At 47.7% G+C, this 27,858-nt stretch overlaps 2 protein-coding genes across 2 annotated transcripts in view; both read right to left on the reverse strand.

The window, feature by feature from the left end:
- Nucleotides 1-1,172: 1,172 nt before the first annotated feature.
- On the reverse strand, nt 1,173-10,604 carry tmem97 (transmembrane protein 97). The gene is made up of 3 exons (XM_056283895.1): nt 10,471-10,604; nt 4,752-4,896; nt 1,173-3,017 (listed from the first exon to the last, which is right to left on the reverse strand). The coding sequence occupies exons 1-3, from the start codon at nt 10,582-10,584 to the stop codon at nt 2,743-2,745; spliced, it is 534 nt and encodes a 177-aa protein (XP_056139870.1). The 5' UTR covers nt 10,585-10,604; the 3' UTR covers nt 1,173-2,742.
- A 13,174-nt stretch (nt 10,605-23,778) lies between these two features.
- The window catches only part of usp32 (ubiquitin specific peptidase 32), a 107,379-nt gene continuing 103,299 nt past the window's right edge, over nt 23,779-27,858 (reverse strand). The window contains exons 32-34 of the mRNA XM_056283434.1: nt 26,871-27,355; nt 25,059-25,151; nt 23,779-24,536 (exon numbers count right to left, since the gene is read on the reverse strand). Of these exons, the coding sequence (XP_056139409.1) occupies nt 24,363-24,536; nt 25,059-25,151; nt 26,871-27,355 (752 nt within the window). The 3' untranslated portion in view covers nt 23,779-24,362. The remainder of the gene's footprint in view (nt 24,537-25,058; nt 25,152-26,870; nt 27,356-27,858) is intronic.

The following is a 27,858-nucleotide window of genomic DNA, read 5'->3' on the forward strand; positions in this document are numbered from 1 at the left end:
TTCCTGAGACTGATATGTAAATGGGCAAATGTGGGTCGAAGTGGGTTGTGTAACCAGTAATGACCAAGTAAAAGATGTTGAAAGTAATTTGCCATATCAGCATGTTTTAGATTGATAATATTTTATTAGGGGAACGTCATAATTTAAGGGGGAGGAGTGTAGTATACTGATACGAAATGCTTAGCTGAATGATAATCATTAGTAGACCAACAGCGCTACCTAGTGGTGGTTAAGCTAGGCTCTCATATACCCCGGATGTTGACTGCTGCGCCAGTCGGAGAGTTACAATAAAGAGGACCAGACATTGGAAATTGGTCTCCGGCTCAAATCACTGTTATGGATATATTAGCAGTATAAGATACCTCCAGATAATATAGAGAATATATTACACACGCAATACAACTTCTCTCCTGTTTAGCACGCAATACAACTTCTCTCCTGTTTAGCATGCAATACAACTTCTCTCATGTGCATCTATCTATTTAAAGCTTAGTCAAAGTTTTGATTTTGTTTTTACCTGAGATAACCTGGATGACAGTCTTAACGATATTCTAGTTGGATGAACAAATGTGCACATCACTACAGAGGTAGTTTTCCTTCAGTATAGTCCATAAAACACACACACCTAAGACACCTGAGACGCTGTGCCATAACTCTGATGTTCCAAGTTATTTTAGCTTGAGTGATGAAGTGACAGAAAGCCTTTGAAGATTGAATATTGGTAAAACCAAAACCTATCCAGCATTTAAAGAGCCTTACATTGTGGCATGGTATGCATATAATATTAGTTCCTATCTATTTAATGTAAAGTTTGATGAAAATTTACAAAATAACATTGAAACAAAAATCAAATAATTCCTGTAGTCACAGAAATTGGCCTTTTTTCCACCGACATGGTTCGGAATTGACAAATTGATCAACTTCCTGTGTACATGCAACACTTAAGACATTTATTTGGTCTGCGGGCTTAATTTTTGAAGATTGCACTACTTGTCATATTTCAGGCCAATCAAAGCAAAGTGACATTAAGTTTTTGCATTTGCAGCGCCTCCTGTGGTTGGAGGTCAAGATGCCTTTGTGGGCATGCTAAGTAAATATCAATCAATCAATCAATCAATCAAGTTGCATTTTATATAGCGCTTTTCTAGCTGCAACAGCCACTCAACGCGCTTTACATTTCTGGTCAAATCTGGATTTCAGACGCTCAACAGCCGCTGCACATGCTGGGTTGATAAGACGGGCAGTCGGTGACTTGAGGCCCAGTGGACTGGGGTCCTAGACCCGAGCAGGGACAAAGAAAAAGTGATTTTCAAAAAAATTCAAAATGGTAGAAAAAGTAAAATTTTTAATTTAAGCACATGAAATCAGATTTGAATGAATAAAAACCATCTGAATGCACGAGAAACATACGTGAATGAAAAGGGCCACTGTAAGCGGAATAATCCGCAAACGAACTTCGACCTCAAAACTGTTTCGTTTTTGTTTTTGTTGCTTTGAAGCCCTCCTTTCTGTTTCAACACGTTTTGTCACTTTCACAATAAAGGTACAAATCCTCTCCCTGCCATTTGTGTTGAACTCGGCTTGTTCCACAGAGCCTGTGGACACGAGAGCAAACTCCTTGCTCCAAGTTTGAGCGAGCGCGTGGCTCCCTCCTCCCTCCGGCTGCTTGACCCGAGCCAGGCCCTGCAGGCCAGGCCCTGCAGGCCTGCAGGCCAAGCCAGGCTGCAGGAGCTTTCACACCTCCAGAGACCCACATAGTACGTCTAGAGCAGAACCAGAATACCCACACACAGAATCCTGAAGGTTTCAAGACTGTTACAGCAACTGAGCTTTTTAATTTCAAGCTTATCTGAAGTCAACGTTCAACACTTTCACAAGTCTGCTCTTAAATTAAAATCTGAGACACACAAAATGCAACCGAGCATGAATTCGACCACCATTTAAATAAAGAATCAGCTCCTTTTAGTAGCTCCTGGAGTCGCTCCTCCAGGACGGCTGCTCGGTGAAGAGGCATTATAAACACCTTGCTTACATGTCATTCAAGGTTTTTGTGTGTAGGACTGGTGATTGAAGTATTTGTGTGTAGGACTGGTGATTGAAGTATTTGTGTGTAGGACTGGTGATTGAAGTATTTGTGTGTAGAACTGGTGATTGAAGTATTTGTGTGTAGAACTGGTGATTGAAGTATTTGTGTGTAGAACTGGTGATTGAAGTATTTGTGTGTAGAACTGGTGATTGAAGGTTTTTGTGTGTAGAACTGGTGATTGAAGTATTTGTGTGTAGGACTGGTGATTGAAGTATTTGTGTGTAGAACTGGTGATTGAAGTATTTGTGTGTAGAACTGGTGATTGAAGTATTTGTGTGTAGAACTGGTGATTGAAGTATTTGTGTGTAGAACTGGTGATTGAAGGTTTTTGTGTGTAGAACTGGTGATTGAAGTATTTGTGTGTAGAACTGGTGATCGAAGTATTTGTGTGTAGAACTGGTGATTGAAGTATTTTGTGTGTAGAACTGGTGATTGAAGTATTTGTGTGTAGAACTGGTGATTGAAGTATTTGTGTGTAGAACTGCTGATTGTTGATCCAGATTGAAAATGAATACAACTCAAGTTCAGTTTCTGCTGGTGTTTCATCTTTGCCATATCAAACATATAAAATGGCACAGCCTTAAAAACTGGGTGGGACACACTTTGACATGGTGCAAAGGCGGCGAAGAGTGGGGCAGGACTCATGTTGGTACGTCTCAGCTTTTCTTCTTGCTTTTAGCCGAGCCATTCGCAGCCTTGCAGGTTGAGTTGTATGTGGAGGAGAAGAGCATGGTGAAAAGCAGCATCAGAGGAACGAGCAGGTACGGAGCATATATGGACACCAGCGTCCAGCGTTCCTTCGGGGTCTGGGGTCCGAGGTAGGGCTCGCGGGGGAACGGATAGAAGAGAATGTGTGCTAGGATAGGGACCAGGGTCGTGGCCACATGTGTGGAATATATAATGGCCGGTGTCCTGATCCATCGACATCCACCTAGAAATGATAACAGAACACTAGATTAGTATGAAGGATCCTGACAGACCCCAGGGAAACCAAGTGGTCCAGTATGCCTGCTCATGACTACGGTATGTGACAAGCAAACAGAAGGCTAAAACAACAACAAAACACAAACAAACAGACAGCACAGCTCCGAGGCTTGATGTGATGACAGGTCCTCCAGGACCTTGAAGCCTACAGGGAAGACTTGCCAGCCCCTCCACCCTGGACACCACCTTTTTGAGACTCTGCCCGCTGGTAAGAGGCTGAGGTCCATCAGGACCAAAACCTCACACCACAAGAACAGTTTCTTCCCTGTCGCAGCTGGACTATTCAACAGCCCCCCTGCCCCCCCCCCACTCTCCCACACGTATATGTTGCAGTTTGTACATAAAATTGTACTTTCACTTTTTGCTGTTTATATTTTTTAGACTGTATATACATATATATATCATAACGATCATATCTATATATCTATATCTATATATATAATGAATTGCAGTACGTCGTGCACTCATCAGCTGGCTTGATATATATATATATATCATAATGATCATATCTATATATATCTATAATGAATTGCAGTACGTCGTGCACTCATCAGCTGACTTGATATATATATGTATATATATATATGTGTATATATATATATACACACACACACACACATATATATATATATATAATAACGATCATATCTATATATCTATATCTATATATATAATGAATTGCAGTACGTCGTGCACTCATCAGCTGGCTTGATATATATATATATATCATAATGATCATATCTATATATATCTATAATGAATTGCAGTACGTCGTGCACTCATCAGCTGGCTTGATATATATATATATATCATAATGATCATATCTATATATATCTATAATGAATTGCAGTACGTCGTGCACTCATCAGCTGACATATATGTGCATATATATATATATGTATATATGTATGTATGTATGTATCAAGTCAGCTGATGAGTGCACGACGTACTGCAATTCATTATAGATATATAATTACATGCTTATTTAATACAGTATTTTCTTGCACTCTTGATTGTACCAACATCGCCCAGCTAAACTCCAAGTGCATTTAATGTAATGTTGTATTGTAATGTAGTACTGTAATGTAATACTGTAATGTTGTATTGTAATGTAATATTGTAATGTTGTATTGTAATGTAATGTTGTAATGTAGTATTGTAATGTCATGTTGTGATGTAATGTTGTAATATAATGTTGTATTGTAATGTAATAATGTAATGTTGTAAAGTAATGTAATGTTGTAATGTAAAGTAATGTAATAATGTAATGTTGTAAAGCAATGTAATGTTGTATTGTATTGTAATGTAATACTGCAATGTTGTAATGTTGTAATGTATTGTAATGTAATACTGTAATGTTGTAATGTAAAGTAATGTAATAATGTAATGTTGTAAAGTAATGTAATGTTGTATTGTAATGTTGTATTGTATTGTAATACTGTAATGTTGTATTGTATTGTAATGTAATACTGTAATGTTGTAATGTAAAGTAATGTAATGTAATAATGTAATGTTGTAAAGTAATGTAATGTTGTAATGTAAAGTAATGTAATGTTGTAAAGTAATGTAATGTTGTATTGTAATGTTGTAATGCCTGGGCAATGATTTCTGATTCTGATAGTTTAGATTTAAGCATTTTTCTTTAATTTCTTTACATAACGACGTTACTGAGTCCACTGACCTTTTAGGAATGCATATGCTGCAACGGGGAAGAAAGGTGTTTGGAGCAAAGCCTCGCAGAAAATGAACGAGCGGAACCAGACAGGTGGATCCAGTACCATTGGGTCTCGGAACTCGTCTGCGTACCACCTCAGGAGGTCTTTGAGCTGTTAAAACGAGACGATAACAGTGTTAAAAGGGCCTCCCACACGTCAGTACCCCTCGGACCACAGACTACACCAGTACCCCTCGGACCACAGACTACACCAGTACTCCTCAGACCACAGACTACACCAGTACCCCTCGGACCACAGACTACACCAGTACTCCTCAGACCACAGACTACACCAGTACCCCACGGACCACAGACTACACCAGTACCCCACGGACCACAGACTACACCAGTACTCCTCAGACCACAGACTACACCAGTACCCCTCAGACCACAGACTACACCAGTACCCCTCGGACCACAGACTACACCAGTACTCCTCAGACCACAGACTACACCAGTACCCCTCGGACCACAGACTACACCAGTACTCCTCAGACCACAGACTACACCAGTACCCCACGGACCACAGACTACACCAGTACCCCACGCACCACACACTACACCAGTACCCCTCGGACCACACACTACACCAGTACCCCACGGACCACAGACTACACCAGTACTCCTCAGACCACAGACTACACCAGTACCCCACGGACCACAGACTACACCAGTACCCCACGGACCACAGAATACACCAGTACCCCTCGGACCACACACTACACCAGTACCCCTCACACCACAGACTGTATGTACACCAGTACCCCTCGGACCACAGACTACACCAGTACCCCTCACACCACACACTACACCAGTACCCCTCGCACCACACACTACACCAGTACCCCTCGCACCACACACTACACCAGTACCCCACGGACCACAGACTACACCAGTACCCCACGCACCACACACTACACCAGTACCCCTCGCACCACACACTACACCAGTACCCCACGGACCACAGACTACACCAGTACTCCTCAGACCACAGACTACACCAGTACCCCACGGACCACAGACTACACCAGTACCCCACGGACCACAGAATACACCAGTACCCCTCGGACCACACACTACACCAGTACCCCTCACACCACAGACTGTATGTACACCAGTACCCCTCGGACCACAGACTACACCAGTACCCCTCGCACCACACACTACACCAGTACCCCATGGACCACAGACTACACCAGTACCCCTCGCACCACACACTACACCAGTACCCCATGGACCACAGACTACACCAGTACCCCTCGCACCACACACTACACCAGTACCCCACGGACCACAGACTACACCAGTACCCCTCGCACCACACACTACACCAGTACCCCTCGGACCACAGACTACACCAGTACCCCTCTGACCACAGACTGTATATACACCAGTACCCCTCGCACCACAGACTACACCAGTACCCCACGGACCACAGACTACACCAGTACCCCACGCACCACACACTACACCAGTACCCCTCGGACCACACACTACACCAGTACCCCTCTGACCACAGACTACACCAGTACCCCTCTGACCACAGACTACACCAGTACCCCTCTGACCACAGACTACACCAGTACCCCTCGCACCACACACTACACCAGTACCCCACGGACCACAGACTACACCAGTACCCCACGGACCACACACTACACCAGTACCCCTCGGACCACACACTACACCAGTACCCCTCGGACCACAGACTACACCAGTACCCCTCGGACCACAGACTACACCAGTACCCCTCGCACCAGACTGTATGTACACCAATACCCCTCGCACCACAGACTACACCAGTACCCCTCGCACCACAGACTACACCAGTACCCCTCGGACCACACACTACACCAGTACCCCTCGCACCACAGACTACACCAGTACCCCTCTGACCACAGACTACACCAGTACCCCTCGCACCACACACTACACCAGTACCCCTCGGACCACAGACTACACCAGTACCCCTCGGACCACAGACTACACCAGTACCCCTCGCACCACACACTACACCAGTACCCCTCGGACCACAGACTACACCAGTACCCCTCGCACCACACACTACACCAGTACCCCTCGCACCACACACTACACCAGTACCCCTCGGACCACAGACTACACCAGTACCCCTCGCACCACACACTACACCAGTACCCCTCGCACCACACACTACACCAGTACCCCTCGCACCACAGACTACACCAGTACCCCTCGGACCACAGACTACACCAGTACCCCTCGGACCACACACTACACCAGTACCCCTCGCACCAGACTGTATGTACACCAATACCCCTCGCACCACAGACTACACCAGTACCCCTCGCACCACAGACTACACCAGTACCCCTCGGACCACACACTACACCAGTACCCCTCTGACCACAGACTACACCAGTACCCCTCTGACCACAGACTACACCAGTACCCCTCGCACCACACACTACACCAGTACCCCTCGGACCACAGACTACACCAGTACCCCTCGCACCACAGACTACACCAGTACCCCTCGCACCACACACTACACCAGTACCCCACGGACCACAGACTACACCAGTACCCCTCGGACCACAGACTACACCAGTACCCCTCTGACCACAGACTGTATATACACCAGTACCCCTCGCACCACAGACTACACCAGTACCCCACGGACCACAGACTACACCAGTACCCCACGCACCGGACACTACACCAGTACCCCTCGGACCACACACTACACCAGTACCCCTCTGACCACAGACTACACCAGTACCCCTCTGACCACAGACTACACCAGTACCCCTCGCACCACACACTACACCAGTACCCCTCGGACCACAGACTACACCAGTACCCCTCGCACCACAGACTACACCAGTACCCCTCACACCACACACTACACCAGTACCCCACGGACCACAGACTACACCAGTACCCCTCGGACCACAGACTACACCAGTACCCCTCGCACCACACACTACACCAGTACCCCTCGGACCACAGACTACACCAGTACCCCTCGCACCACACACTACACCAGTACCCCTCGGACCACACACTACACCAGTACCCCTCGCACCACACACTACACCAGTACCCCTCGGACCACAGACTACACCAGTACCCCTCGCACCACAGACTACACCAGTACCCCTCGGACCACAGACTACACCAGTACCCCTCGCACCACACACTACACCAGTACCCCTCGCACCACACACTACACCAGTACCCTTCGGACCACAGACTACACCAGTACCCCTCGCACCACAGACTACACCAGTACCCCTCGGACCACAGACTACACCAGTACCCCTCGCACCACAGACTGTATGTACACCAGTACCCCTCGGACCACAGACTACACCAGTACCCCTCGCACCACACACTACACCAGTACCCCACGGACCACAGACTACACTAGTACCCCTCGCACCACAGACTACACCAGTACCCCTCACACCACAGACTACACCAGTACCCCTCGCACCACAGACTGTATGTACACCAGTACCCCTCGGACCACAGACTACACCAGTACCCCTCGCACCACACACTACACCAGTACCCCACGGACCACAGACTACACCAGTACCCCTCGCACCACAGACTACACCAGTACCCCTCGGACCACAGACTACACCAGTACCCCTCGCACCACAAACTACACCAGTACCCCTCGCACCAGACTGTATGTACACCAATACCCCTCGCACCACAGACTACACCAGTACCCCTCGCACCACAGACTACACCAGTACCCCTCGGACCACACACTACACCAGTACACCTCTGACCACAGACTACACCAGTACCCCACGGACCACACACTACACCAGTACCCCTCTGACCACAGACTACACCAGTACCCCTCTGACCACAGACTACACCAGTACCCCTCGGACCACACACTACACCAGTACCCCTCTGACCACAGACTACACCAGTACCCCATGGACTACACACTACACCAGTACCCCTCGCACCACACACTACACCAGTACCCCTCGGACCACAGACTACACCAGTACCCCTCGCACCACAGACTACACCAGTACCCCTCGGACCACAGACTACACCAGTACCCCTCGGACCACAGACTACACCAGTACCCCTCGCACCACAGACTACACCAGTACCCCTCGCACCACAGACTACACCAGTACCCCTCGCACCACACACTACACCAGTACCCCTCGGACCACAGACTACACCAGTACCCCACGGACCACAGCCTACACCAGTACCCCACGGACCACAGCCTACACCAGTACCCCTCGCACCACACACTACACCAGTACCCCTCGCACCACAGACTACACCAGTACCCCTCGCACCACAGACTACACCAGTACCCCACGGACCACAGACTACACCAGTACCCCTCGGACCACAGACTACACCAGTACCCCTCGCACCACAGACTGTATGTACACCAGTACCCCTCGGACCACAGACTACACCAGTACCCCTCGCACCACACACTACACCAGTACCCCTCGGACCACAGACTACACCAGTACCCCTCGCACCACACACTACACCAGTACCCCATGGACCACAGACTACACCATTACCCCTCGCACCACACACTACACCAGTACCCCACGGACCACAGACTACACCAGTACCCCTCGCACCACAGACTACACCAGTACCCCTCGGACCACAGACTACACCAGTACCCCTCGCACCACAGACTACACCAGTACCCCTCGGACCACAGACTACACCAGTACCCCTCGCACCACAGACTGTATGTACACCAGTACCCCTCGGACCACAGACTACACCAGTACCCCTCGCACCACACACTACACCAGTACCCCACGGACCACAGACTACACCAGTACCCCTCTGACCACAGACTACACCAGTACCCCTCGGACCACAGACTACACCAGTACCCCTCGCACCACACACTACACCAGTACCCCACGGACCACAGACTACACTAGTACCCCTCGCACCACACACTACACCAGTACCCCTCACACCACAGACTACACCAGTACCCCTCGCACCACAGACTGTATGTACACCAGTACCCCTCGGACCACAGACTACACCAGTACCCCTCGCACCACACACTACACCAGTACCCCACGGACCACAGACTACACCAGTACCCCTCGGACCACACACTACACCAGTACCCCTCGCACCACAGACTACACCAGTACCCCTCGCACCAGACTGTATGTACACCAGTACCCCTCGCACCACAGACTACACCAGTACCCCTCGGACCAGAGACTGCATGTACACCAGTACCCCTCGCACCACAGACTGCATGTACACCAGTACCCCTCGGACCAGAGACTACACCAGTACCCCTCGCACCACAGACTACACCAGTACCCCTCGGACCACAGACTGCATGTACACCAGTACCCCTCGGACCAGAGACTACACCAGTACCCCTCGGACCACAGACTGCATGTACACCAGTACCCCTCGGACCAGAGACTACACCATTACCCCTCGCACCACAGACTACACCAGTACCCCTCGGACCACAGACTGTATGTACACCAGTACCCCTCGCACCACAGACTACACCAGTACCCCTCGCACCACACACTACACCAGTACCCCTCGCACCACAGACTGCATGTACACCAGTACCCTCGGACCAGAGACGGTACGGGCCAAGCAGAACCCAGCTGGTGACGTCAGGTAGCGGTCCACAACTCACCGCCTGCGGGTAGACGTAGCCCGGGAGCAGCGCTTGCAGGTCGATAAACAGCGTGATGGGGACGTGAGATGCGAAATAGAAGAAATACAGCTTTTCTAACGTGGCGGTCGCCATTAGCTCCGACTGGTCCTCCTCCCAAGAGTTAAGAGAAGGAGGGTGGCGAACTGCGGGTGGCGCGTTGCGTGGTTCGATGCCGCGGACCAACCCCCAGGCTCAGTGACGCGGGGAGGGGGGCGTTCCCCGGGGGGGCGTTCCCCAGCGCAACGTTCACAAACACGTGCCGCGTCGAGGGCTCTCTGTAAACTTCCGGGTTTACATCAGGAAGGTTTTACTGCCCCCTATCGACCACTGATTGAATTTATATGGCTGAAGAGGGGTATACATTCACCCCGAGAGGACGGGGTTCCGGACTGAGCCCTGACGCAGCAGCAGGGCTCCTTCCCCGTCCAACTCTGCAGTAAAGCTCAAACCGAGAGTTCGATGCCGCCGTGTACATTACGGCACGTGTCCATCAGATCCCCTTAAACAGTGGAGTCCCGAGCCGCTCCTGCAGCCGCTCCTGCAGCTCCTGCGGCCTCAGCCGGACTCCCAACACAAGGCTGGACGAGCAGAGGCTCAGAAACGCCTCAGCGGGACAAAACTCCTTTAGCACCGAATGAGTCCAGTTGCTCTCCGCGTTTCGTTGCGTTTCCGTGCACGAACCCAACAGTACCACCGCAGCAGCCGAGCTGCCGTCCGACACGTTTCTGTGGACGCTTTCTGGGTTTAGCCAAACGCAACGTCACTCGTATGGAAGACCGTCTCTATGCCGTCTGGACTGGGACTATTACCGTGGCTGCAATGTGGCCTTGTCAGGCCTGGGAGGGAGGTAAGGAGCATATCCGCCCCCCCCCAAAAAACAATTAAAGACCAACAAAAACCCACCCACCCATTATCCAGACCACTTATCCTGCTCTCAGGGTGCTGCAGCCGGTCCCAGCCTGACCCAGCCTGTCCCAGCCTGTCCCAGCCTGTCCCCACGGCGCGGCAGGAGGAGAGACACCCTGGACAGGCTGCCACGCCATCACAGGGCCCACACACACACACATTCACACACACACACACACACACACCTATGGACAATTTAGTACGACCAGTTCACCTGACCTACATGTCTTTAGTCACCTGACCTACATGTCTTTAGTCACCTGACCTACATGTCTTTGAGTCACCTGACCTACATGTCTTTGAGTCACCTGACCTGCATGTCTTTGAGTCACCTCACCTACAGGTCTTTAGTCGCCTGACCTACATGTCTTTGAGTCACCTGACCTGCATGTCTTTAGTCACCTGACCTGCATGTCTTTGAGTCACCTCACCTACATGTCTTTAGTCACCTGACCTGCATGTCTTTAGTCACCTGAGCTGCATGTCTTTGAGTCACCTGACCTGCATGTCTTTAGTCACCTGACCTGCATGTCTTTAGTCCTGACCTACAGGTCTTTAGTCACCTGACCTGCATGTCTTTGAGTCACCTGACCTACATGTCTTTGAGTCGCCTGACCTACATGTCTTTGAGTCACCTGGCCTACATGTCTTTAGTCGCCTGACCTACATGTCTTTGAGTCACCTGACCTACATGTCTTTGAGTCACCTGACCTACATGTCTTTGAGTCACCTGACCTGCATGTCTTTGAGTCACCTGACCTACACGTCTTTAGTCACCTGACCTACATGTCTTTGAGTCACCTGACCTACATGTCTTTGAGTCACCTGACCTGCATGTCTTTGAGTCACCTCACCTACAGGTCTTTAGTCGCCTGACCTACATGTCTTTGAGTCACCTGACCTGCATGTCTTTAGTCACCTGACCTGCATGTCTTTGAGTCACCTCACCTACATGTCTTTAGTCACCTGACCTGCATGTCTTTAGTCACCTGAGCTGCATGTCTTTGAGTCACCTGACCTGCATGTCTTTAGTCACCTGACCTGCATGTCTTTAGTCCTGACCTACAGGTCTTTAGTCACCTGACCTGCATGTCTTTGAGTCACCTGACCTACATGTCTTTGAGTCGCCTGACCTACATGTCTTTGAGTCACCTGGCCTACATGTCTTTAGTCGCCTGACCTACATGTCTTTGAGTCACCTGACCTACATGTCTTTGAGTCACCTGACCTACATGTCTTTGAGTCACCTGACCTACATGTCTTTGAGTCGCCTGACCTACATGTCTTTGAGTCACCTGACCTACATGTCTTTGAGTCACCTGATCTACATGTCTTTGAGTCACCTGACCTACATGTCTTTAGTCACCCGACCTACATGTCTTTGAGTCACCTGACCTGCATGTCTTTAGTCACCTGACCTGCATGTCTTTGAGTCACCTCACCTACATGTCTTTAGTCACCTGAGCTGCATGTCTTTGAGTCACCTGACCTGCATGTCTTTAGTCACCTGACCTGCATGTCTTTAGTCCTGACCTACAGGTCTTAGGTCACCTGACCTGCATGTCTTTGAGTCACCTGACCTACATGTCTTTGAGTCGCCTGACCTACATGTCTTTGAGTCGCCTGATCTACATGTCTTTGAGTCACCTGACCTACATGTCTTTAGTCACCTGACCTACGTCTTTAGTCACCTGACCTACATGTCTTTGAGTCACCTGACCTACATGTCTTTAGTCACCTGAGCTGCATGTCTTTGAGTCACCTGACCTGCATGTCTTTAGTCACCTGACCTGCATGTCTTTAGTCCTGACCTACAGGTCTTTAGTCACCTGACCTGCATGTCTTTGAGTCACCTGACCTACATGTCTTTGAGTCGCCTGACCTACATGTCTTTGAGTCGCCTGATCTACATGTCTTTGAGTCACCTGACCTACATGTCTTTAGTCGCCTGACCTACATGTCTTTGAGTCACCTGACCTGCATGTCTTTAGTCACCTGACCTGCATGTCTTTGAGTCACCTCACCTACATGTCTTTAGTCACCTGAGCTGCATGTCTTTGAGTCACCTGACCTGCATGTCTTTAGTCACCTGACCTGCATGTCTTTAGTCCTGACCTACAGGTCTTAGGTCACCTGACCTGCATGTCTTTGAGTCACCTGACCTACATGTCTTTGAGTCGCCTGACCTACATGTCTTTGAGTCGCCTGATCTACATTTCTTTGAGTCACCTGACCTACATGTCTTTAGTCACCTGACCTACGTCTTTAGTCACCTGACCTACATGTCTTTGAGTCACCTGATCTACATGTCTTTGAGTCACCTGACCTACATGTCTTTAGTCGCCTGACCTACATGTCTTTGAGTCACCTGACCTGCATGTCTTTGAGTCACCTCACCTACAGGTCTTTAGTCGCCTGACCTACATGTATTTGAGTCACCTGACCTGCATGTCTTTAGTCACCTGACCTGCATGTCTTTGAGTCACCTCACCTACATGTCTTTAGTCACCTGACCTGCATGTCTTTAGTCACCTGAGCTGCATGTCTTTGAGTCACCTGACCTGCATGTCTTTAGTCACCTGACCTGCATGTCTTTAGTCCTGACCTACAGGTCTTTAGTCACCTGACCTGCATGTCTTTGAGTCACCTGACCTACATGTCTTTGAGTCGCCTGACCTACATGTCTTTGAGTCGCCTGATCTACATGTCTTTGAGTCACCTGACCTACATGTCTTTAGTCGCCTGACCTACATGTCTTTGAGTCACCTGACCTGCATGTCTTTAGTCACCTGACCTGCATGTCTTTGAGTCACCTCACCTACATGTCTTTAGTCACCTGAGCTGCATGTCTTTGAGTCACCTGACCTGCATGTCTTTAGTCACCTGACCTGCATGTCTTTAGTCCTGACCTACAGGTCTTAGGTCACCTGACCTGCATGTCTTTGAGTCACCTGACCTACATGTCTTTGAGTCGCCTGACCTACATGTCTTTGAGTCGCCTGATCTACATGTCTTTGAGTCACCTGACCTACATGTCTTTAGTCACCTGACCTACGTCTTTAGTCACCTGACCTACATGTCTTTGAGTCACCTGACCTACATGTCTTTAGTCACCTGAGCTGCATGTCTTTGAGTCACCTGACCTGCATGTCTTTAGTCACCTGACCTGCATGTCTTTAGTCCTGACCTACAGGTCTTTAGTCACCTGACCTGCATGTCTTTGAGTCACCTGACCTACATATCTTTGAGTCGCCTGACCTACATGTCTTTGAGTCGCCTGATCTACATGTCTTTGAGTCACCTGACCTACATGTCTTTAGTCGCCTGACCTACATGTCTTTGAGTCACCTGACCTGCATGTCTTTAGTCACCTGACCTGCATGTCTTTGAGTCACCTCACCTACATGTCTTTAGTCACCTGAGCTGCATGTCTTTGAGTCACCTGACCTGCATGTCTTTAGTCACCTGACCTGCATGTCTTTAGTCCTGACCTACAGGTCTTAGGTCACCTGACCTGCATGTCTTTGAGTCACCTGACCTACATGTCTTTGAGTCGCCTGACCTACATGTCTTTGAGTCGCCTGATCTACATGTCTTTGAGTCACCTGACCTACATGTCTTTAGTCACCTGACCTACGTCTTTAGTCACCTGACCTACATGTCTTTGAGTCACCTGACCTACATGTCTTTAGTCACCTGACCTACGTCTTTAGTCACCCGACCTACATGTCTTTAGTCACCCGACCTGCATGTCTTTGAGTCACCTGACCTACAGGTCTTTGAGTCACCTCACCTACATGTCTTTAGTCACCTGACCTGCATGTCTTTAGTCACCTGACCTGCATGTCTTTGAGTCACCTGACCTGCATGTCTTTAGTCACCTGACCTGCATGTCTTTAGTCCTGACCTACAGGTCTTTAGTCACCTGACCTGCATGTCTTTGAGTCACCTGACCTACATGTCTTTGAGTCGCCTGACCTACATGTCTTTGAGTCGCCTGATCTACATGTCTTTGAGTCACCTGACCTACATGTCTTTAGTCACCTGACCTACGTCTTTAGTCACCTGACCTACATGTCTTTGAGTCACCTGACCTACATGTCTTTAGTCACCTGACCTACGTCTTTAGTCACCCGACCTACATGTCTTTAGTCACCCGACCTGCATGTCTTTGAGTCACCTGACTTACAGGTCTTTAGTCGCCTGACCTACATGTCTTTGAGTCACCTGACCTGCAGGTCTTTAGTCACCTCACCTACAGGTCTTTAGTCGCCTGACCTACATGTCTTTGAGTCACCTGACCTACAGGTCTTTAGTCACCTCACCTACAGGTCTTTAGTCGCCTGACCTACATGTCTTTGAGTCACCTGACCTACAGGTCTTTAGTCACCTGACCTACAGGTCTTTAGTCGCCTGACCTACAGGTCTTTAGTCACCTGACCTACAGGTCTTTAGTCACCTCACCTACAGGTCTTTGAGTCACCTGACCTACATGTCTTTAGTCACCTGACCTACGTCTTTAGTCACCCGACCTGCATGTCTTTGAGTCACCTAACTTACAGGTCTTTAGTCGCCTGACCTACATGTCTTTGAGTCACCTGACCCCCAGGTCTTTAGTCGCCTGACCTACATGTCTTTGAGTCGCCTGACCTACATGTCTTTGAGTCACCTGACCTACAGGTCTTTAGTCGCATGACCTACATGTCTTTGAGTCGCCTGACCTACATGTCTTTGAGTCGCCTGACCTACATGTCTTTGAGTCACCTCACCTACAGGTCTTTAGTCGCCTGACCTACATGTCTTTGAGTCACCTGACCCCCAGGTCTTTAGTCGCCTGACCTATATGTCTTTGAGTCGCCTGACCTACATGTCTTTGAGTCACCTGACCTACAGGTCTTTAGTCGCCTGACCTACATGTCTTTGAGTCGCCTGATCTACATGTCTTTGAGTCACCTGACCTACAGGTCTTTAGTCGCCTGACCTACATGTCTTTGAGTCACCTGACCTACATGTCTTTAGTCACCTGACCTGCATGTCTTTAGTCACCTGACCTACATGTCTTCGAGTCACCTGACCTACATGTCTTCGAGTCACCTGACCTACATGTCTTTGAGTCACCTGATCTACAGGTCTTTTGAGTCGCCTGACCTACATGTCTTTGAGTCACCTGATCTACAGGTCTTTTGAGTCGCCTGACCTACATGTCTTTGAGTCACCTGACCTACATGTCTTTGGTCACCTGACCTACATATATTTGAGTCACCTGACCTACATGTCTTTGGTCACCTGACCTACATGTCTTTGGTCACCTGACCTACATGTCTTTGAGTCACCTGATCAAAATGTCTTTAGTCACCTGACCTACAGGTCTTTGAGTCGCCTGACCTACAGGTCTTTGAGTCACCTGATCTACAGGTCTTTGAGTCACCTGATCAACAGGTCTTTGAGTCGCCTGATCTACATGTCTTTGAGTCGCCTGCCCTACGTGTCTTTGAGTCACCTGACCTGCGTGTCTTTGAGTCACCTGACCTACGTGTCTTTGAGTCACCTGACCTACAGGTCTTTGAGTCACCTGACCTACATGTCTTTGGACTGTGGGGGGAAACCGGAGCCCCCAGAGGAAACCCACACAGACACGGGGAGAACATGCAAACTCCACACAGAGGACGACCCGGGACCACCCCCAAGGTTGGACTACCCCGGGGCTCGAACCCAGGACCTTCTTGCTGTGAGGCAGCCGTGCTAACCCCTGCACCACCCTCTGCAAAACCAGGCCAAAGGAATGTGAAGGAACCAGCAGTGGTCCCCAGCCGTGAAATGAAAACAAGCATCCTGACATCCCCCGACTTCCTCAGCAGAATTTAATTCATTGCTTGGGTATTCGTTACAGCTGAACGTATTACATCATATACAACTACAGATACAATATTTTGTACAGTTCATATTCAAATACATATTTTGAATTGGCTTATTTACAAAACCCCTTTTTAATATACATTTCAAATGTCAGTGCAATGTCACTTTCTTTCAACAACACCTTACAAAAAAGCTTTTAAATTAACACATCTTTCTGAGATCTGGTGGAATTAAATAGGGAGGCTACAGTCCACACACACACAGACAGTTCAGTAGTTGATTGCACTGCCTGCTTGCGTTTCAAAGCTTCAAACACGGTTCTGTCAGGGGGGGGGGGGGTCGCAAATCTGCCCCCAAATTCACAAGACGCACGTGACCAGGGGTTTTATTTCGTTACACGCTGCAATGCAATATATTTTCAATTGCACTAAAATAATTCTTTTCTTGAGTGATTTTGTTCAATTTACGAAGTAACTTGTGCTGAAATGAACCCCAAGTGAAACGGGGAACCTGTCTGTCCCTGCCAACGCCAGACACCTACACATGTAGTCAGCTTCGCACCACGGAGGAATCAGCTACAGGGCGCACTGACACCCCCCCACCCCCACCCCCACGACTGCTATTGCACCTTAAAATCCAAGCAAATATAATACACGGATCTGCCCAGAGACGAGTCCTCGGGAAGTGTTCTGGTTCGCTGTGTGATGGACTTCCACCTCTGGACCAACGCTTGGCTTCCACAGTTCGGTGAAAGAGAAAATGAGCAAGGAGGAAAAGCCGAGCAGACACGGACAGCAGTCTGATGAACAAGCACACACACACACACACACACACACACACACACACACACACACACACACACACACACACACACAGAGGACACACACACACAGAGGACACACACACACAGAGGACACGGAGGGTAACGTTTCACTTCATGACAGACACTCGTCCACACATCCTCGCTGTGGGCCTGTCCTCCTGGTGCAGCAGCTCAGTTAGCAGAGCACAGGAAAGGACCCGGGGACACTGACGCTGCAGTTTCACCTTCCCCGCTAACAAAACAATGATGGTAAGACCGTCCTAAACCCTGGGGCCACTGGGTGGTGTTGTACTGTGTCTTCACAGGGTGGTGTTGTACTGTGTCTTCACTGGGTGGTGTTGTACTGTGTCTTCACTGGGTGGTGTTGTACTGTGTCTTCACTGGGGGTTGTTGTACTGTGTGTTCACTGGGTGGTGTTGTACTGTGTCTTCACTGGGTGTTGTTGTACTGTGTCTTCACTGGGTGTTGTTGTACTGTGTCTTCACTGGGGGTTGTTGTACTGTGTGTTCACTGGGTGGTGTTGTACTGTGTCTTCACTGGGTGGTGTTGTACTGTGTCTTCACTGGGTGGTGTTGTACTGTGTGTTCACTGGGTGTTGTTGTACTGTGTGTTCACTGGGTGTTATTGTACTGTGTCTTCACTGGGTGGTGTTGTACTGTGTCTTCACTGGGGGTTGTTGTACTGTGTCTTCACTGGGTGTTGTTGTACTGTGTCTTCACTGGGTGTTGTTGTACTGTGTGTTCACTGGGTGTTGTTGTACTGTGTCTTCACTGGGTGTTGTTGTACTGTGTGTTCACTGGGTGTTGTTGTACTGTGTCTTCACTGAGTGTTGTTGTACTGTGTGTTCACTGGGTGTTGTTGTACTGTGTCTTCACTGGGTGGTGTTGTACTGTGTCTTCACTGGGTGTTGTTGTACTGTGTGTTCACTGGGTGTTGTTGTACTGTGTGTTCACTGGGTGTTGTTGTACTGTGTGTTCACTGGGTGTTGTTGTACTGTGTGTTCACTGGGTGTTGTTGTACTGTGTTTTCAATGGGTGTTATTGTACTGTGTGTTCACTGGGTGTTGTTGTACTGTGTTTTCAATGGGTGTTGTTGTACTGTGTGTTCACTGGGTGTTGTTGTACTGTGTGTTCACTGGGTGTTGTTGTACTGTGTTTTCAATGGGTGTTGTTGTACTGTGTGTTCACTGGGGGTTGTTGTACTGTGTGTTCACTGGGTGTTGTTGTACTGTTCGTTCACTGGGTGTTGTTGTACTGTGTCTTCACTGGGTGTTGTTGTACTGTGTTTTCAATGGGTGTTGTACTGTGTGTTCACTGGGTGTTGTTGTACTGTGTGTTCACTGGGTGTTGTTGTACTGTGTGTTCACTGGGTGTTGTTGTACTGTGTGTTCACTGGGTGTTGTTGTACTGTGTGTTCACAGGGTGTTGTTGTACTGTGTGTTCACTGGGTGTTGTTGTACTGTGTGTTCACTGGGTGTTGTTGTACTGTGTGTTCACTGGTTGTTGTTGTACTGTGTCTTCACTGGGTGTTGTTGTACTGTGTCTTCACTGGGTGTTGTTGTATTGTGTGTTCACTGGGTGTTGTTGTACGGTGTGTTCACTGGGTGTTGTTGTACTGTGTGTTCACTGGGTGTTGTTGTACTGTGTGTTCACTGGGTGTTGTTGTACTGTGTGTTCACTGGGTGTTGTACTGTGTGTTCACTGGGTGTTGTTGTACTGTGTGTTCACTGGGTGTTGTTGTACTGTGTGTTCACTGGGTGTTGTTGTACTGTGTGTTCACTGGGTGTTGTTGTACTGTGTGTTCACTGGGTGTTGTACTGTGTGTTCACTGGGTGTTGTTGTACTGTGTGTTCACTGGGTGTTGTACTGTGTGTTCACTGGGTGTTGTTGTACTGTGTGTTCACTGGTTGTTGTTGTACGGTGTCTTCACTGGGTGTTGTTGTACTGTGTCTTCACTGGTTGTTGTTGTACTGTGTGTTCACTGGTTGTTGTACTGTGTGTTCACTGGGTGTTGTTGTACTGTGTCTTCACTGGGTGGTGTTGTACTGTGTGTTCACTGGGTGTTGTTGTACTGTGTGTTCACTGGTTGTTGTACTGTGTGTTCACTGGTTGTTGTTGTACTGTGTGTTCACTGGTTGTTGTACTGTGTTCACAGTGAAGAAGAAGGTTCTGCAGAAGCAACACCAGTACAAGTCAGACAAACGTGTCTGTGACGGGCCGTGAAGGAAACGGATCCTAAATGGATCCGCTGAAGAACTACACAAAGCCAGGTCTGCTGTGAGGACCAACACGTCCAGCAGCACCAGGACAGAGGTGGGGAACCTTCAGCGGGGAAACGTCCTCAAATGAAGAAGCGAAACGTGCTGAGCTGGGCTATAATGACAGCTGATGGTGAAACTCGTTTCCCGGCTCGACAATCAGGTGGATTTGGACTCGTGTGTTAGTTTTCATCATCATGGAGTCTTTCCCATGTGGGGACACACATGGCGAGTCTTTCCCATGTGGGGACACACATGGCGAGTCTTTCTCATATGGGGACACACATGGCGAGTCTTTCCCATGTGGGGACACACATGGCGAGTCTTTCTCATATGGGGACACACATGGCGAGTCTTTCCCATGTGGGGACACACATGGTGAGTCTTTCTCGTGTGGGGACACACATGGCGAGTCTTTCCCGTGTGGGGACACACATGGCGAGTCTTTCTCATATGGGGACACACATGGCGAGTCTTTCTCATATGGGGACACACATGGCGAGTCTTTCCCATGTGGGGACACACATGGCGAGTCTTTCTCATATGGGGACACACATGGTGAGTCTTTCTCATATGGGGACACACATGGTGAGTCTTTCTCATATGGGGACACACATGGCGAGTCTTTCTCATGTGGGGACACACATGGCGAGTCTTTCTCATGTGGGGACACACATGGTGAGTCTTTCCCATGTGGGGACACACATGGCGAGTCTTTCCCATGTGGGGACACACATGGCGAGTCTTTTCCATGTGGGGACACACATGGCGAGTCTTTCTCATATGGGGACACACATGGCGAGTCTTTCTCATATGGGGACACACATGGTGAGTCTTTCCCATGTGGGGACACACATGGTGAGTCTTTCTCATATGGGGACACACATGGCGAGTCTTTCCCATGTGGGGACACACATGGCGAGTCTTTCTCATATGGGGACACACATGGCGAGTCTTTCCCATGTGGGGACACACATGGCGAGTCTTTCCCATGTGGGGACACACATGGTGAGTCTTTCTCATATGGGGACACACATGGTGAGTCTTTCTCATATGGGGACACACATGGCGAGTCTTTCCCATGTGGGGACACACATGGCGAGTCTTTCCCATGTGGGGACACACATGGTGATCTCAGCAGCATTGTTTTGGATTTTGGCTGTTTTATGGAAGCTGCATTTTCACAGTGGTGTTACAACAGTGGCGCCAATGACATTTACGTTTCCAACCAAGCCAGTATGTGTGTCAACCCCTTACGGCCGTGGTTACAGGGTATTATGGGGCCGTGGTTACAGGGTATTACGGGGCCGTGGTTACAGGGTATTACGGGGCCAGGGTTACAGGGTATTATGGGGTATTACGGGGCCGGGGTTACAGGGTATTACGGGGCCGGGGTTACAGGGTATTACGGGGCCAGGGTTACAGGGTATTATGGGGTATTACGGGGCCGGGGTTACAGGGTATTACGGGGCCGGGGTTACAGGGTATTACGGGGCCGGGGTTACAGGGTATATTCCTTCAGTGGACTGCAAACGTGACATCCTGATAAGCAAGTACAAATACCTTCTATATTCTAATCTCAACTGATCGGTTTCCCCAACACGAAACAAGGCAGCCTTCACACACGCCTGATCTATAAAGGACTTTGGCTTTGTCCGTGCTGGTTTCATACCACCTCGACATGGACACACACGGCAGCTGGGAATTTGACAGACAATTTAAACCCACTGGACCAGCAGCTCAGCCAGTCGTAAAACACAATACTTGCAGCAGTATGTGTAGCTCCACACTGTGCTGGGCCTTGACAGCATCAACGGTGAAGATTTAAACGGCCTCCATAACATCTGGAAGGAGAAGACAACCGTTTGGGCTCAAAATCGATGTAGTTGCGAAACCGAAAAGGTGAAAGGTAGCAGACTGTCATAAATGCAGGCTATCACAACGCTGCCAGGATAACGTTCTAACACAAAGCTGTCAGGATAACGTTCTAGGACAATGCTGTCAGGACAACGTGCTAACACAACGCTGCCAGGATAACGTTCTAATACAAAGCTGTCAGGATAACGTTCTAGCACAACACTGTCAGGACAACGTTCTAGCACAACACTGTCAGGACAATGTTCTAGCACAACGCTGTCAGGACAATGTTCTAGCACAACACTGTCAGGATAATGTTCTAGCACAACGCTGTCAGGAGAACGTTCTAGCACAATGCTGTCAGGATAATGTTCTAGCACAACACTGTCAGGACAACGTTCTAGCACAACGCTGTCAGGACAATGTTCTAGCACAACACTGTCAGGATAATGTTCTAGCACAACGCTGTCAGGAGAACGTTCTAGCACAATGCTGTCAGGATAATGTTCTAGCACAATGCTGTCAGGACAGTGTTCTAGCACAACACTTTCAGGACAACGTTCTAGCACAACACTGTAAGGACAATGTTCTAGCACAACGCTGTCAGGATAATGTTCTAGCACAATGCTGTCAGGACAACGTTCTAGCACAATGCTGTCACGATAACGTTCTAGCACAACGTTGTCAGGATAATGTTCTCGCACAGCTGTGAAGAACAGCTCTTCTGCTTGGAGTTGTGGCGTATGGAGCGTTAAGAGTCTTTAGATACTTCACATGCTCCCTCACTCTGACAATACGCCCTGCATCTGGAGGCAACAGTGACGGGTACGCCTTTAAATGAACCAAGCATACCTTTTAAAAAAAACCTAGAAAATTATGCATTTGCAGTCATGCAAATAAAAAAAAATGTGACATTGCTCATCATGGTGTAATATTCTAGAAGCAGCTCTTTGAAATCAACAACTATGGCACCTGTCCTGAACACCGGATTCTTACTCAAGTTCCTAGTTTGAAAATGACAGCACGTGTGTTCAAGATGTTATGGACACGCAGACGAGCAACACTGTAAATGTTCATATTAATATTACCACTGAAGTTTGGCAGCTGCAGATTGAACTACGCTTTAGTGAGAGGGCCATATGTGTGTGTGTGTGTGTGTGTGTGTGTGTATATATATATATATATATATATATATATATATATATATTTTTTTTATAGCTCAAAGTTGTTAAATGGCAGAACAAGCTTGTTTCGTGAGCTATAAAAATATAATTGTTGAGCTCTTTTTTCTACATTGAAGGTTTCATTGCAACATCCTGTGGACGCACACACACACATATATATGTGTGTGTGTGTGTGTAAAGCAGTAGTTGGGTGGATTGATTCACCCATGGGTGAAGTTGTTTTTTTTTTTTTTTGAGAAATGTGTGTACCATTAACCTTCAATGGGAGCATGTTAATGTTAATAATACCGTCACAGACGTACTAGAGTACAGGGCCGACAGACTGCAAATAGCAATGAGGTAGCATATGATGTTTTTTCTGACTATCGCTATTGAAGATCACAAATCAAACCTTTGGAGAATCATTTGTTTTTTTAAAGATCAGTATCATTATCCAATATATCATCTCAATAGCAGCTGCAAAATGTCAACTTCATGTTGATTTTTGGACACACTTTGGATGGTGGATGGTAGAGTCAACACCTCTTTTACCTCTTCATTTCGACATCAACAAGTGATAAATGCACAATGAGGAAGCAACATCGGTTAATGTGTTGGCCGTACTGACATACATTCAGCGACATGTGAGCAAGCGAGTTCATGGGACATTTATTTCATGGCATAGGCTGCCTCGGTCGCACGGACAGTTTTGTTTCACTGGGCTCGGCAAAGTGCACCAAGTTTAGTGCTTTTACTGGGGTGAAAATGTTCTCTTGGCACACTTCTCACAAATCCTCGTTTTCGGCCAATCGAATGTAGAAAGTGCTGTGACGTATCCTTGACGAAAAGAGACCACTGTCTTATGGCCTTTTAACAGCGTTTATTGTCCATTGGAACTTTGTGATTATTCATCAAAATGTTTCGGTGGCACTCGGCACACACTGGCCAGTGAAGAGACAGTTGGACCATGGACCGAGTGTACCGCTGGGCCACGGAAGACAACGTGCAATTACTGGAGGACACAATATTTTTTGTAGTCAGACTCAAAGTCTTCATCCATGCTACTGGTGTCAGCCATCTTCTTGTCATCTGTCCTTGGCAGGAAGAGAGAATAGTCCACCCCCTGCTGCTCGTAGAAGAGGATGTACGCGGAGTCTGCGTCGATCTCCTCAGAGTGCACTTCCTAAGAGGCAAGGCAGAAAGGCTTGTGGCTAGTGAGCCATTATACAGAACATGGAGAGTGCAGTTATTGACACTGGGCCTCATGCAACAACCATTAGCATTCACAGATCTCTTCCTAAAAAGCAATAATAATAATAATAACAAGAGTAAGTTTCAATGTTCTTGCTGCATTCACATGTTGTGAGAGGACATTAAGCACAGTTTGTGAATCTTGCACTTATTTTTCTTATGCACTTCTTGCAAGAACAACTACAAGGACAGGAAGAGATGGAAACGGATGATCCGCTGTGGCGACCCCTAATGGGAACAGCCGAGAGTAGTAGTAGTAGTAGTAGTAGCAGTAGCAGTAGTAGTAGTAGTAGTGGTAGTAGTAGAAGTGGTAGTAGTAGTAGACTTCTTGCAAGAACAAATGAAATAGAACTACAGGGGGAACTTTAGAAAATGTTCTACAAAGTAGCATAGTGACTGTAAAAAGATGAAACGGGAACCGGACCAAATAATTAGAAGATTAGAGGACGCTCACCTTACAGCTGCTGTCATTGTAACAGTACCATTTTTCATTGGGGTTTTTGGCGTAGGTCACGTAGTGGCCTCCTCCCAGGATTCCTGAATGGCACTGTGAAGATAAAAAAGAATGAGGAGCAGTGGCCATTATCCCAGATGAGCGTGATACTGTTTTAAATAGAGTTTTAAAATGTTGTTCGAAGTTTGGGTTAGTGATTTAAGCACTTATTTAGATACATAATTATATATCCATCTGTATCTTTATTAGATAGTAATCCCTAATTGCCAACAGTTACTTGCCCGCAGATCCGTCAGATAGAAATTAAGTCAAATTATTTCTAAAATTGTCTCGACTTAGTGTCCCACAGCCTAAATAGATTTCAAGGACAAATGTGGAGATTTATGTGGTGTCTTACAGAGTTTTGGAGAACGGCTTTGGTTGAATGAAACAAAACGGGCAATGCAGTCTAGGTAGTAAATGAATTAACTGGGCAAAGACTAGACATGGTGGAGCTAAGGCCATGTACACAGGTCAGCATCAGGAAAAACCACAACCTCCACAGTAGTAAGCAAGCTTATATAGTGCTTAAAATAATCTATCTATCTATCTATCTATCTATCTATCTATCGATCTTAGTCACGTGTAATGTCCATGTACAGTGCTATGTGTTCTAGGTTAATGTCAACCGACACTGGGTCAGAGAAAACCTGTCTGTGAGTCATATACATTCAACCTGTGATTCATATACATTCAACCTGTCTGTGATTCATATATACTCAACCCGTCTGCGATTCATATACATTCGGCCCATCTGTGATTCATATACATTCAGCCCGTCTGTGATTCATATACATTCAGCCTGTCTGTGATTCATATAAATTCAACCCGTCTGTGATTCATATACATTCAACCCGTCTGTGATTCATATACATTCAGAGAGGCTGAATCGTATCTGTGGTGTGTCAGCTGCAACACAGTCCATGTACACACATCTTAGTAAAATGGCTGCTGGGAAACACATGAGCTATGAACTTCATGAATCACTGTAGTAGTAGTAGTAGTAGTAGCAGCAGTAGTAGTAATACTACTACTACTACTACTAATAATAATAATAACAACAATAATAATGAATATAGCCGCAAGCGGTGATTAACGGGGTCCAAGCAGTATTGCAGCGGTTTTTGAGATATTGACATGTGTCAGTTGTAGCGCCCCCTATTGACGAAATTTCACCAAATTTGGAGTGCTTCCAAAGAATGTTGTGCTGATTATGCATGACAAGTTTCATAAAGTTTGGACAATCACATCACTAGATATAGGCAATACAATCACTATGGGCCACACCTTAAATTTTGATTGACATGTAACTTCAAAATGGAATGACAAATCAACATTCTTTCAACAACTTTTTATCAGTGTTGTGTGGAGATGACGCATACCAAATGTCATGCGAATGGGATGAGCAGCCTCAGACTAGTTCATTTTGCTTTCACTTTAGGTTTTTTGAAAATGGCGGGAAAATTTAGCCGGCGGAAATTGGCAGGAATGGGTGCGTTAAGATTCGGGAGCTTCTAAGGAATTAGAGGAAAAAAGAATTTCTCAAAAATTCCATACAGAGCCCGAGATATGACCCAAAACGTAAATGTGCTTATTGTAGCGCCCTGCGGAAACAACAACAAAATAATAATAATGATAATCCTTAGAAAAACAATAGGGGTCCAAGCAGCGACTTTATCCCTACACATTAAAAAAAAATCAAACAAGTCCCCATCCATTAATGCAAGCTTGTATGTCAGTCGACGATACAAGTTTGGCATGTGCAGTGCTTACTGATATTGCATAGAGGTTGTACATGGCCTCCTGACAGCTGCTGTCCATGTGGAAGGAGTTCTCAGGGTCCATGCTGTTCTCTGCACTGTCATCTGAGCGCAGCCCGTTGCTTTGAGTGCTCTCCCCGCTCTCACCATTTGTCAATATCACATCACAGTGGCTGCTGGGGGCTTCTGTGTCATTTGATGACTCAGCGGCGACCAGATCACCTGGGCCAGGGTCAGCCACCCCCACCGCCCCTACTACAGTCCCCTCAGTGTCCACAAGTGGTGCGCCATGCCTTGGCTCGGTCTCGGGGTTGGTGGTTCCCTCCTTTGTGCAACCCCTCAAGTTCTCCTTGCTGTTTGAGAGGCGGTTAGGACTGCCTAACTGGGGCAGGCGTAGTCGGCCTTGCCTGCGGCCTACTGTTCCTGTCTTGGGGCTACTGGAGGGACTGCTGTTTCGACTGAGTGAAGGAGCTGACCTCCTGCCTGGTGCTGGAGAGGCTGTGGAGAGATCACAGGGCTTTAAAGGCAATGGCAATTTTATTTATATAGCACATGTCAGTACAAGCTCAACGTGCTTTACATTGACAGACAAAATATAAAATATAGGCACAAGCATGACATAAACATAGGTAAACAATATAAATATAAGAATATAAGTATGAGTAAAATGCAGAAACTCAACGTAAATTACACACACCATACAACAATTAAAAACCCAAATAACATCAACACAATCAAATAAAAATGGGGGTTTCCATGTAATTTATTTATTTGGTTATATGAGCCTATATGACAGGGTGGATGAGATGGTTTGGACATGTGTGGAGGAGAGATGCAGGGTATACTGGGAGAAGGATGCTGAATATGGAGCTGCCAGGGAAGAGGAGAAGAGGAAGGCCACAGAGGAGGTTTATGGATGTGGTGAGGGAGGACATGCAGGTGGCTGGTGTGACAGTGGACGATGCAGAGGACAGGAAGAGATGGAAACGGATGATCCACTG

This window comes from Lampris incognitus, chromosome 7 (assembly GCF_029633865.1).
Source record: "Lampris incognitus isolate fLamInc1 chromosome 7, fLamInc1.hap2, whole genome shotgun sequence".
NCBI classification, from domain to species: Eukaryota; Metazoa; Chordata; class Actinopteri; order Lampriformes; family Lampridae; genus Lampris; species Lampris incognitus.

Bases quoted from the DNA above. Each gene is read 5' to 3' on its own strand.
- tmem97 (XM_056283895.1), bottom strand. From the start codon at position 10,584: ATGGCGACCGCCACGTTAGAAAAGCTGTATTTCTTCTATTTCGCATCT. The intron at 4,897-10,470 runs GTGAGTTGTGGA...TCGTTTTAACAG, and splicing joins GCTACGTCTACCCGCAGGCG to CTCAAAGACCTCCTGAGGTG. The intron at 3,018-4,751 runs GTCAGTGGACTC...TATCATTTCTAG, and splicing joins AGCATATGCATTCCTAAAAG to GTGGATGTCGATGGATCAGG.